The 12,121-nt window shown below is 45.0% G+C and overlaps 1 protein-coding gene across 1 annotated transcript in view; it reads left to right on the forward strand.

The window, feature by feature from the left end:
- Positions 1-12,121, forward strand: part of srgap3 (SLIT-ROBO Rho GTPase activating protein 3) — a 492,705-nt gene that overhangs the window by 426,263 nt on the left and 54,321 nt on the right. Inside the window, exons 5-7 of the mRNA XM_041192000.1 lie at positions 4,379-4,600; positions 10,065-10,166; positions 11,739-11,936. Of these exons, the coding sequence (XP_041047934.1) occupies positions 4,379-4,600; positions 10,065-10,166; positions 11,739-11,936 (522 nt within the window). The remainder of the gene's footprint in view (positions 1-4,378; positions 4,601-10,064; positions 10,167-11,738; positions 11,937-12,121) is intronic.

Here is a 12,121-nt window from a genome sequence, read left to right on the forward strand (position 1 = left end):
AACTGATTGTCACTGGTAAAGCCTGAAAGTGCCCCTAACCTCTGAGGATGTGAGCAAGGCAAGGAAGGAGAGAAAGTAGCTTTGAGGGAAAGCCTTACCTTTGTGACAGTGCATGAGATGGACCGATGACAGCAAAATTGCCACCATTTCTAGCTTTGGATTTGCAAGTCTTTGAAGGGGAAATTGTAAATTAGTCATTAAAGGTCTTTTTTTTTCAATCAATGTCCATTCACTTCTGTCTCTTCTGAGGACATTCATCAGTTATTCAGGTTGTCAATTATGTTTAATCAGCAACAAAAATCATCAGGCTTCAAACCATGAATCCCACCTTCCGGCCTGTTACTATTGTACCCCCATTGGAAGTAAAGGAAAGCCCAGTGAAGTGGCACATTCTACAGACTGTTCCAACTCTGAAAGCAAATGGCTCGTAAAACCACCAGGGTACAGCTGAGTGTAGATAAGACCAGCTAATGAGATCAGATCCTTTTTAAGGTCAAACTCATACTCTTCCTTGTTTTAAAGTTAGATCGATGACACAGGGTGGGGGGCGGCGGTGGGGGGAAAGAGACTGTAAAGCAATAGACCGTGCAAAGTGACATTCTTCAAAACTGGATCAAAGAATTACTGCTTGGGAAAGAGTCCATGGGGCTGAAAGTTGGCCTGGTTACTGGGCCCCAGTCATCATTCCGAGTTGAATTAGCTTCACTCTGCTGAACTTAAGGCTTTGTCCTTTCCAAGTCCACACTGGCAGTTTGCCCGTAGACTGCCTGCTCTCCGCAGCCTCTATGTTCTCCTCACAATAGCCTGCACAAGTTCATTTCCTTGACCGTTTGCTGTGACTGAAAGCCCCAGATGGTTTTCCGCTTTATTTTTCACCCTGTGAATTGTAACGCCCTCCCCCTCAACAACAACCTCCCCCCCCACACCCAATGTTCTCAGATGCACAAACCCAGCATTGTGTGAACTATCCTGCACTGGCTGCACAGGCACTGCTGTTTAACAGATGAGAATATATGTGCCGTAAAGGAATATACACACCTATGTTAGCAGCAGTTACTATGGTAACTTGAATTTATATATAAAACATTACATGGTGAATGACTATGCTCAAGGGTTACTTGGAGTTAAACTGCACTGAGTTAGTGTGTGGTTGTAGAGTGAAGTTAGAACACAACGGTTATTATAACAAGGGGGCATCTTTCTTCCTCAGTTCCACACCACCACCTGCTCCCCTCCTCCCACCCCCACCAAAACTTATTCAACACAAGAATTTTACTAAGGAAGAAGCTTTTCCCTTTGTGGTTCCTTTTCCCCTCAGTAATCTATTATTCACAATCTCTGCCTCAATTTTGTCAAGCAGATTTCATTTTCACCTCACAAATGTCAATCTAATCCTCATGAGGACTCTGACATATTTAAAAATTAAGCTTTGCTTAAATAATTGAGAAAATTATTCCCAAATCCAGAAAATCTCTCTGGTGTCCACTCTCTCCTAGGGGTCCCCTGCCAACGGGATCTGCTTCCTAGACTCGTGAGAAAGTGTATCTGTTGGCAGAATCCCAAAAAGACAAAATCTAAATGACTCATTCATTGGTTTGGAAAAGGTCGGATAGAATTTACTGGGAATGAAATGAAAGCCTCAGCCTGACCACAACAGCTTTACACATACCTGTGCAGGCTTGTCATCTGTAATCACTTGCATGGTGCACATGCATCAGGTGAGCCAAGCTGCTCTTCAAAAACAGATCATCCACGCCAGGGTGAATGGGGTGCAGATCACATTCTGAGAGGAAAATTTTTGCATCTTTGACAGAAGAAGGTAACAGAGGCTTTTGGGAAGGTGAATCGGGTACTGCCTTTATGCCCAGGGAGGTACAGCAGCAATACAGCTACGCACCACAATGGTATCAGGAGCAAACGATGCACTTTGATGCAGGTCCCACCCTGGTCTACCCTACATGTTTGACGCAAAAAAGGGAGGTTTCCCCATACTCTTGGATATAAAGACTATGCATCCTTTTATACTAATGAAGAGTTTCACCAAGGACTTTAGAAATAGTGGGGGACCATTTTAACAATGGGTGATATTGGATCAGCACTCTGTTATAATATACCTCTCTTCCGATTCTACACTATCATCCAAAGTCAAAATAACCCCCATGAGGGTACTTTTACTTTAATGGATGGTCAGATTGGCAGCTTTCAATCTCCTTCGTACACATCTACCCTTCTCCCACACTGCTTGGTGTCTTTAGTGTAGACCTTGGCTCTGTGAGATGGTGTAAAACAGGTGTTAGTGAATTGATAGCCCATTTTTGAGTCATCTTCATTTTCATTGAAGCCAATGAAAGAGTCCTGGGAGAAGAGAGAGAAATGCAAGAAGAGGACTGAAGGGACTGTTCATCTCACCATCTATCAGTCTAAGAATACCTTCTCAGGGGTATATTTGTATCTCTAAAGGCCTGAATTTGGTCCAATATGGCTTCAGATGTAAGGGTGGGGGATGGGGATGCAGGGGTTCAGTAAGGCACAGGGAACTGGGAAGTTGGAATTCCCCAATTCCAGAGCATCCATGAGATGTCCCATCTGGAAGCCAGCCTGACTGATGGTTTGGCTTCCAATTAGGTGGGCAGTGAGTCAGTGAAGGCTGTAGGATAAGGTGGGGTTGAATGGGAGAGGGACATTGATCCCGGGATGGGGATGGGGGTGTTAGTCCCAATGGTGCTGGTGGGGGATGGGTCAATCTTGGAGGTGTGAAGGGAATGTCAATCCCAGAAGGAGGTCCAGTCCCAAGCCGGGAGATGCCAATGGGGGAATCATGGGGAGGGGCCTCAGTGAGGAAAATCAGAGACTGGGAAGGTGGCAAATGGAGGTCTGGAAAGGTCAAAGAGGTGGGTGCCCAATCGCAGGGCATCCCAGGCAGGCACAGTATCCAGTGTAAAATCATTTACCTCCTTGACTGGGTGCAGATGCCAGTTTTTCCAAAGCTTGGGAAACCTGACTTTCAACAGTTAACTTTGAAAAGACAAATTACGATGAGGTTTGCAACTTTATTGTAATTATTAAAGTGCCAATCTCAATCCTTGGAACATGCCCACCCTCCTGCTCCATTTAAGCCAAAAGTGGACATTGGTGATTTTTAATTCCCCACCTGACCCAAACACTCCTGTTTTTGTGGTTAAAATTCCAAAGTTTGTTCAAAAGTAACCATACATGGGTACAGAAAGCCAGTGCTGGTGCTGAGTGTGGTCAGTGAGTGAGTTTACTCAAATGTTATTCCATCACTCAATGAGCTGAATCCACCTTCACTCTCACCGCTATTCCATCACTCGGTGAGCTTAATCCTTCACTCTATGATTATTCATTCACTTAGTGAGTTTAATCCTTCACTCTCACCGCTATTCCATCACCCAGTGGGCTGAATCCTTCACACTCGCAGCTATTCGATCTCTTGGAGCTGAATCCTTCACTCTATGGTTATTCCATCACTCAATGAGTTTAATCCTTCACTCTCATCACTATTCCATCACTAAAGGAGCTGAATCCTTCACTCTCACCACTATTTGATCACTCAGTGAGCTTAATCCTTCACTTTCACCACTATTCCGTCACTCGGTAGTTTTAATCCTTCACTCTCACCGCTATTCCATCCCTCGGAGCTGAATCCATCACTCTATGGCTACTTGATCACTCAGTGAGCTGAAACCTTCATCCTGGCCGCTATTCCATCACTAAGGGAGCTGAATCCTTCACTCTCACCGCTATTCTATCACTCAGTGGGCTGAAACCTTCACTCTTGCCGCTATTCGATCACTCGGAGTTTTATCCTTCACTCTACAGCTATTCCATCACTCGGTGAGCTTAATCCTTCACTCTCACCGCAATTCCATCATTTGGTGAGTTTAATCCTTCACTCTCACTGCTATTCCACCACTCAGTGAGCTGAATCCTTCACTCTATGGCTATTCCATCCCTCGGAGCTGAATTCTTCACTCTCACTGCTATTTCATCACAAGGGAGCTGAATCTATCTTCACTCTCGCCACTATTTGATCACTCGGAGCTTAATCCTTTGCTCTATGGCTATTCCATCACTAAATGAGCTGAATCCTTCACTCTCACCGCTATTCCATCACTCAGTGAGTTTAATCCTTCACCCACACCGCTTTTCCATCACTCCGTGAGTTTAATCCTTCACTCTCACCACTATTCCATCGCTCCATGAGTTTAATCTTTCACTCTCACTGCTATTCCATCACTCCGTGAGTTTAATCCTTCACTCTCACCACTACTGCATCACTCAGGGAGCTGAATCCTTCACTCTCACCGATGTACAATCAGTCCTCCTTTGTTCACCCATTCCCATGTTTTTCCCACAGTGCTCTGATTTGGGATTCCATGCCAGCCTGGCTCGCACCTTCAGGACGTTCCTCTCAGCAGAATATAATCTTGAAACATCTCGACACGAGGGCCTAGATATCATTGAAAATGCTGTGGACAACCTGGATGCAAGGAGTGACAAGCACAAGGTCATGGACATGTACAACCAAATCTTCTGTCCACCCACTAAGTTTGAATTCCAGCCACACATGGGAGATGAGGTATGTCGCTATTGGTCAGGTTCAAATGAGTTTGACATTCAGGAGGGATACATAGTTTGTAGGTCTCCCATTTAGCTTCCCATTGGGGCCATGGTGGCGTAGTGGTAATATCAGCAGACTGGTAACCCCAAGACTCAGGCTAATGCCTTGCAGACATAAGTTCAAATTCCACCACGGCAGCTGATGGCATTTAAAATACAATCATTAAGATCCTGAATTGGAAGCTAATCTCAATAATAGTGACCAGAAACAATCATCAATTGTTGTAAAAACCCATCTCATCTGCTGATGTCCCTTAAGGAAGGAAATCTGCTCTCCTTGCCTGGTCTGGTCTACATGTGATTCCAGACCCACAGTTGATTCTTAACTGCCCTCTGAAATGGCCCAGCAAACCACTCAGTTCAAGGGCAATAGGGACGGGCAACAAATGCTGACCTTGCCAGTGACACCCACATCCCACGGAAGAATGCATTTTAAAAAAGTATGTTTGTTTGCCTTTTGGCTGTTGCAGTCGTTGAAAGGGTGGGGGAATGGGGCCCATTGCCAACTTCTGGAGGATAGCACAGACGTGTGTGTAATAATGGTGCCCCTTGGAGCATACTCTGTATTTTCTTTCACTCTTCCCTCCTCACTGTTGAGAAGGTACCTCTCTCTGATATCCCTGACCAGGTCAATAAGTCCATTCGTTTAATCTGGTGTCAGTCATTCCCTATATGATACTCCAAACAGGGGCTGATCACCGTTTAATGTGTCGACCATTTTTGACCTGTGTTCATAGGGTTGCCACCTCCCCAGGATTTCCCTGGAGCCGACAGGAATTAAAAGTTAATCTCCTGGACACTGCTGTAAGCACTGTGTTAGGAAAAATCATAGGGCGGTTTAAAAAAAATGTTTCTTTTTCATTTTCTTTGAACTCTTCAGTTATAAAGATATTGGAGATACAGGAGAGAAGGCTGTTTGTCTGGAAGGGGTGATTAAAGACAGCAAATCAAGTGATGAAACCTCCAGGAGTACATCCACCCAGAGTTGGCAACCCTAATGCTCAATCCCAGAATCTCGGTCCTTTTCGCTGCAGCCAAGAACCAAGTGGATAGGTTGCAATCATTTTTGCAATGATCTTTTTATCCGTAATAACCCCTTCTGATCAACTGTAACATGATAAGATGGACTGGGCAAATTTCTGCTTCAAGGCTGAGATTGATGGATTGTTGTTGGGTAAGGTATCACAGTGGAGGTGCACATCAGCCAAGATCCAATAGACTGGTGGAGCAGGTTCGAGAGGTTGAATGCCTTACTCCTGTCCCGATGAAGCATTCCACTGAGAAATCAGTTCTAGCTGGGTGACACTTTTCTCGGAAAGAACTTTTATTCTGTAAAGTGCATTAGAGCTTCACCACAGGGACAGTTCAACTCGCACTTAACCCTTGAGACGCCACAGGAGAGTTTTTTCACTAATCTGTGGGCTGGGCTTGGGGGGGTGGTAGTGGAGGTGGGGTAATAGTGGTAGTTTGTGGAGGGTGCCAATGAGTCGACTGAGCAAACCTGTAGAATTGAGACAAGGACACAGTCCTCGGCCTCAAGCACTGCTTTCTTTTGAATATGACTTTTGTATCAGAGATTTATAGTTGCATAAGTAAGCGAGCTAGTGTGCAATACGTGGGCACTTCATTGGTCGTGGAATCCACGAATGAAGCCATTTTCACATGCAAAATAATGGGGATGTGAAGGACTGGAACCATTTTAAATGTCAGTGTAAGAAAATTGGCTTAAGGTAGTGTGAAATAGATTGAAATAAAAGTTTTTTTTTAAAGTGATATGAAGGGAGTAAAACAGGTACTGGATTGTATTTAAGATGTTCATGATTAACTTGTCATTAATTGCTGTCCCTGGGATCTTGTTATGTGCAGAAATGGCTGCCACATTTGCCTTCATTACAACATGTAAGTAATTCGCTGTGTGCAGGGGTTTTGCGGAGATGTGAGCAGGTGCTATATAAATGCAGGTCTTTCCTTTTCTTCCAAATCAACAATGCCAAAAATGCCATGAAAATAATCTATTCTGGAATTTGCCATTTCCTGTAATCTTTCTATGTGAGTCTGATTCAGTCCAACAGCTGCAAGTGCTTTTTTTTAAACACAAATCAAGAGTAATTATCATTTAGTTTGACCCTTACTGCAATAAACCTTTATTTGCAGCTTTCAATATTTTTAGTTACAATAATTGGCTTGATATTTTCAAACCAATGAGATTTGCCAACCCAACAGAGCTCATTCTTTGAAATAAATTTGAAAAAAATCTCCTCTCCTCAGTCAGCACATCTTCCCCTCTTTTGCTCCACCCCAGTTTCCAGTGATTCTCTACTCACCGTTCCCCCCACATTGCCACTCTCAGTGTACCCCCTACTGTGATTCCTGACTGCTAACTGTTGCCAAGCGGGGAGCAGAGCAGAGCAACTACAGCTGGGCAGAGCTGAAGGAGGGGTGTGCAGGGCTGGACTCAATTACTAGCCTCTGTGATACAGGGTGTGTGTTTGGATGCCCGCTGATTTCCATCCCGGGAGGCGAGTGAACCCCATGAGTATGTAATTCATCCTGTGTGTGTCATTGAGACTTGACAGGGCACTCCACTGCAGTCAACGTCAGCGACGAGCTTGATCTGTCCTCGCCCGATATCCAAACACACACACCGTCCATAGGGAATCACTAGAAAATTGGGAGCTGGAGTCCTGGCTCAGTTTCTACTCCTGCCCCTTGGCAATTCTCTCTTATTTCCTAGGGATGAGGCATTGAGGCAATTGTCACGCCCGCTATCACCACACTGACACTGATGCAGCACAGACCGGTGACAGGACTTGGGGTGACTCTGTCCTGGTGATTCAGTGGAGCATTTAAACGTTATGAAACTCACCCTCTGATCTTAATATCTCCTTAGGTTGCCCAGTATCAAATTTTGTTTGATTCACAGCTCCTGTGAAATCACCATGGGTGATTAACTGTTTTAAAAGGCGCTTTATAAATGCAAATTGTTGCCCTTCTTGAAGATTGTTTCAAATTGCAATATAAATTCCTGAATGTAGCCAGTTTTTCCAATTCTGCTATCGTAACTCTCGGATCCCAACTCTGTAATTAGGACCATAACAGGTTGCTAAAATATTCTCAGCTGAATGTGTGGTGAAGGCAGGAAGTAGGCACAGGTGCTGGTTGTGCTTTATGTGCTTAATATGCTTTGGTTATTAATTTGAAATATTTATTGATGGATTGTCTTATACTTGTATCAGATTGTGCACAGCTCACTCTATGTGTGCTCTGTCTCATAGATTGACCTTTCCTCAGCCATGTAAATGTCACCTTGCACACGGCAACTCTTATGTCTCTTGTCAGAACTTTTAAACCCCAACCCAGGACATAAAGAAGGAAAGACTTGCATTTCTATAGTGCCTTTCATGACCTGTTCCAAAGCATTTTACAGCCGATGAACTATTTTTGAAGTGTACTCATTGATGTAAAGTAGGAAATGCAGCAGCCAGTATATGCAATGAAGGATCCCGTAAATGACAGTGAGATCATAACCAGATAATCTGTTTTGACAGTGTTGGTTGAGGAATAAATATTGCATAGAATCTAAAGCACCAAAACTGGATATTCAGCCCAACTGGCCACAGCCCACAACCCTTCTCCCACACTGAGAACTACATTTTCAGAACTCTCCTGTACAAACAAATTCCCCTAAACTTTTCACTTGCCTTTTGACTGAGGGGAGGGGAGAAGGTAAGCAAAGACTCGGGGGAAGCGTGAGGGAATGTCAGTGCAGACTGGGAGGGGGTATGGGAGAGTGTCAGTGTAGACTGGGGAGAGGGAAGAGTGTCAGTGCAGACTGGGGAGTGGCGGGAGTGTCAGTCTAGACTGGGGAGAGGGGAGAGTGTCAGTCTAGACTGGGGAGAGGGGAGAGAGTCAGTTTAGACTGGGGAGAGGGGAGAGAGTCAGTTTAGACTGGGGAGAGGGGAGAGAGTCAGTTTAGACTGGGGAGAGGGGAGAGAGTCAGTTTAGACTGGGGAGAGGGGAGAGTGTCAGTTTAGACTGGGGAGAGGGGAGAGTGTCAGTCTAGACTGGGGAGAGGGGAGAGTACCAGTCTAGACTCGGGGGAGGGGAGAGTGTCAGTGTAGACTGGGGAAAGGGGAGAGTGTCATTCTAGACTGGGGAGAGGGGAGAGTACCAGTCTAGACTGGGGAGAGGGGAGAGTGTTACTGTAAACTGGGGGGAGGGGAGAGTGTCAGTCTAGACTGGGGGGAGGGGAGAGTGTCAGTGTAGACTGGGGAAAGGGGAGAGTGTCAGTCTAGACTGGGGAGAGGGGAGAGTGCCAGTCTAGACTGGGGAGAGGGGAGAGTGTTACTGTAGACTGGGGAGAGGGGAGAGTGTCAGTGTAGATGGGGGGAGGGGAGAGTGTCAGTGTAGACCTGGGGGGAGGGGAGAGTGTCAGTGTAGACCTGGGGGGAAGGGAAGAGTGTCAGTGTAGACCTGGGGGGAAGGGAAGAGTGTCAGTGTAGACTGTGGAGAGTGCCATTGTAGACTGTGGAGAGTGCCAGTGTAGACTGGGGAGAGTAAATAGATGTGAGCATTAAATCTAGATTGATGCCACTGTGCAACGTTGATGGAGTGCTGCATTGTTGGTCATGCCATTTTTCTGATGACACATCATTCAAAGAAGAGCATGGGATTTCTTTCTGGGGTGGCACCAACATTTATCCCTCATGCAACACCAAGAGCAGTTTTTCCAGGCTTCATCTCATTGCTGGAGGATCATGCCTTGTGCAATTTTGCTGCCTCCTACATTAGGAACTTGCCTTAGGACATCCTGAGGCAAAGCAAGGCGCTATATAAATGTAGTACCTTTCTCCTCTTTAATTTCCTTTTGCCTGGAGCAGAGGTAATGAATTATCTTTGTGAAATGGTTATTGTCTCCCAACTTTTCCTGACACATATGTGCCTCAATAATCTTTGCAACTATACCGCGTAAGATTTGATTAAGTGGCTTGCCCAGACACCTACTGGCTTCCACACACACTTTACGAGTGGCGGCCGCTTAAATAAACTGTTTGAGGCTGTCTCTTCTGATTACAACCCATAATTGTTTGACATTCTAGTCAACCATTGCTAACTGTTGGCACTATATTACTGTGAGAGTATAAGCAGTGCTCCAGGCAACGCTGGGGTTGTTTTCCACACCAGCTGGAAGAAAGTTGCATAGTCACCTTTGTCAGTGAGGAAAGCAGCATCAGGCTGTCGTATTTCCTGTGTTCTTCCTCTCTCTTTGAAACATATATGTCATGACATTCTGCTCCCAGTGCCTTGTCTGGAAACATCCCCAACATTGACAATAGGTTATACGATGAAGCCTGGATGGCTTGGGGGGAAAGCACCTGTGTGCGAAACAAGTGTTGACCCTGCTTCTTGTCTTCCCTTTCCAGGTTTGTCAGGTGAGCGCTCAGCAGCCAGTGCAAACAGAACTTCTCATGAGGTATCACCAGCTGCAGTCCCGCCTGGCCACCCTGAAGATCGAGAATGAAGAGGTGAGCCAAGATAAAATGAAACTAATCCTTATGGTTTGGGTAACTGGAGGACAGAATTTTGAAATGGACTCACTGGCAGTCAAATTAGTTTGGGTGTGAACAGGTGACCAGCATGCGCCAGAAGAGGCCAGCTCGAAAACCACTTGTTATTAGCCCTCAAGTCTCATGTAAATAATTCAAGCAACCTTCTAGCATTTGCCACACCTGCAGATGTAGCTCTCCTATCTGGTGCTAATTAATTTGGGCTGGCTGCTTTGTGGGGAGGGAGGCAAGAAGGCTGTCGACTGCAGTCCACAGAAACACTAAGAATCTGGGAGGAGTACGCCTCATCCTTGTGGCTCCACATTAAGTTAAATGTGCTTATTTTGGTAAAAAAAACGGATATATTTTTGGTGCCAGCCTCCATTGGTCCCTTTTAAATTTAGGCTGCATGTTAAAACCTGTCCAATCCAAAATTGCCTGTCAGGCGTCTTTAGGATGTGGGACATTAGCCCATGAATTTAATCCTTATGCCCCCGTTATCCACCCTGTAAATGCACACAACATGGGCCAATTTCTCCCCCCACCACTTCAAATTCTTGTTGGAAGGGTCCAGAGTAGGGAAATTAACCTCACTGTTACCTGTGGGGCAGTCAAAAGGCAATTGAGACATTTTGTAGCAATACTGGGATATTGAAAATCCATTGCAGAGTGAAATATCTGAAACAGGTTATGGTAAAATGCTGCAACTGTCACTGGGATTAAATGAGGCTTGACAGGCCTCTGATTGTCATGTGGGATGTTTTCCCTCAAACCCATCCCTCATTAACTGTCTCCCTCAATCAGAGAGTTTGTGTTAGAATGGATAGTGTGTGTCTCACTGGAAAGGATGCCAATTTGACAATTGGGATTGATGTTGAGATCTATTGCTCTTCAACGTTCCTCAGATCAAACATGAAAGTGGCTTTGATGGGGCAGGAAAGCACAGCATGTCGGGTACCTTGTGGGAACAGGCTTAAGTGTCAACCACATTGGTGTGGGACTGATGCAATGTTCACTATAATTTATTTCTTGAATGTGCGGCCAATTTCTTTAAGTGCATGCCCCTTTAAATTTTTTTTGCCTAGCTGTCAAAAGGCGGTAATTTGAAGGGGCTAACTTGTCTGTGGCCTGTGCAGGGACATTTGGGTTTCCATGTACATGCAGCTTAGACAGAATGTTGGACTGAAGTCACGTATAGGCCAGACTGGGTAGGATCGACAACTGTCTTTAAAAGATATTAGTGAACCAGTTTGGTTTTTACAACCTCATGGTTTCTTCAAAAGGGAGCTGGATAAACATATCTGGGGAATTGGATTGAAGGTTAGAGGTAACAGGTTGTCAGTATGGACAAATGTGACCATGAATACTGAAAATAGTAATAGATAAACATTTGTTTCTCTTTGATTACCTCTGGAAAATCAAGGCGTACTAATTGTGGATGTTCTTGAAGATATTAAATGGGTGGGGTGGAGTCCATAATGGAGTGAAAGGCAGGCCATGACAGGCCTTTTCTAGATCCTGATTATCTTATGTTCATGTGCTTGCCCCCAGGTCAGGAAGACATTGGATGCCACCATGCAAACACTGCAAGACATGCTAACCGTGGAGGACTTTGACGTGTCTGATGCATTCCACCACAGTCGATCTACTGAGTCAGTCAAATCTGTCGCCTCTGAAACCTACATGAGCAAACTCAACATTGCAAAGAGGAGAGCCAACCAACAGGAGACCGAGATATTCTACTTCACAGTAAGACCTCTTCTTGAGGTTAAAGAAAAGATCAGTACACTTAACTCTGGGAGTTCGGGATGTGTCATATAGAACAGTTGAAGATTACTGGTATGACCCATCAGATGACAGCTGTTGTTCAGTGGGTAGAACCTCTCAACTTTGAATCAGGAGGTGGTGGATTTGTCCCACTCTAGAGACCTGAT

Source organism: Carcharodon carcharias, chromosome 7, assembly GCF_017639515.1.
Source record: "Carcharodon carcharias isolate sCarCar2 chromosome 7, sCarCar2.pri, whole genome shotgun sequence".
Taxonomy (NCBI): Eukaryota; Metazoa; Chordata; class Chondrichthyes; order Lamniformes; family Lamnidae; genus Carcharodon; species Carcharodon carcharias.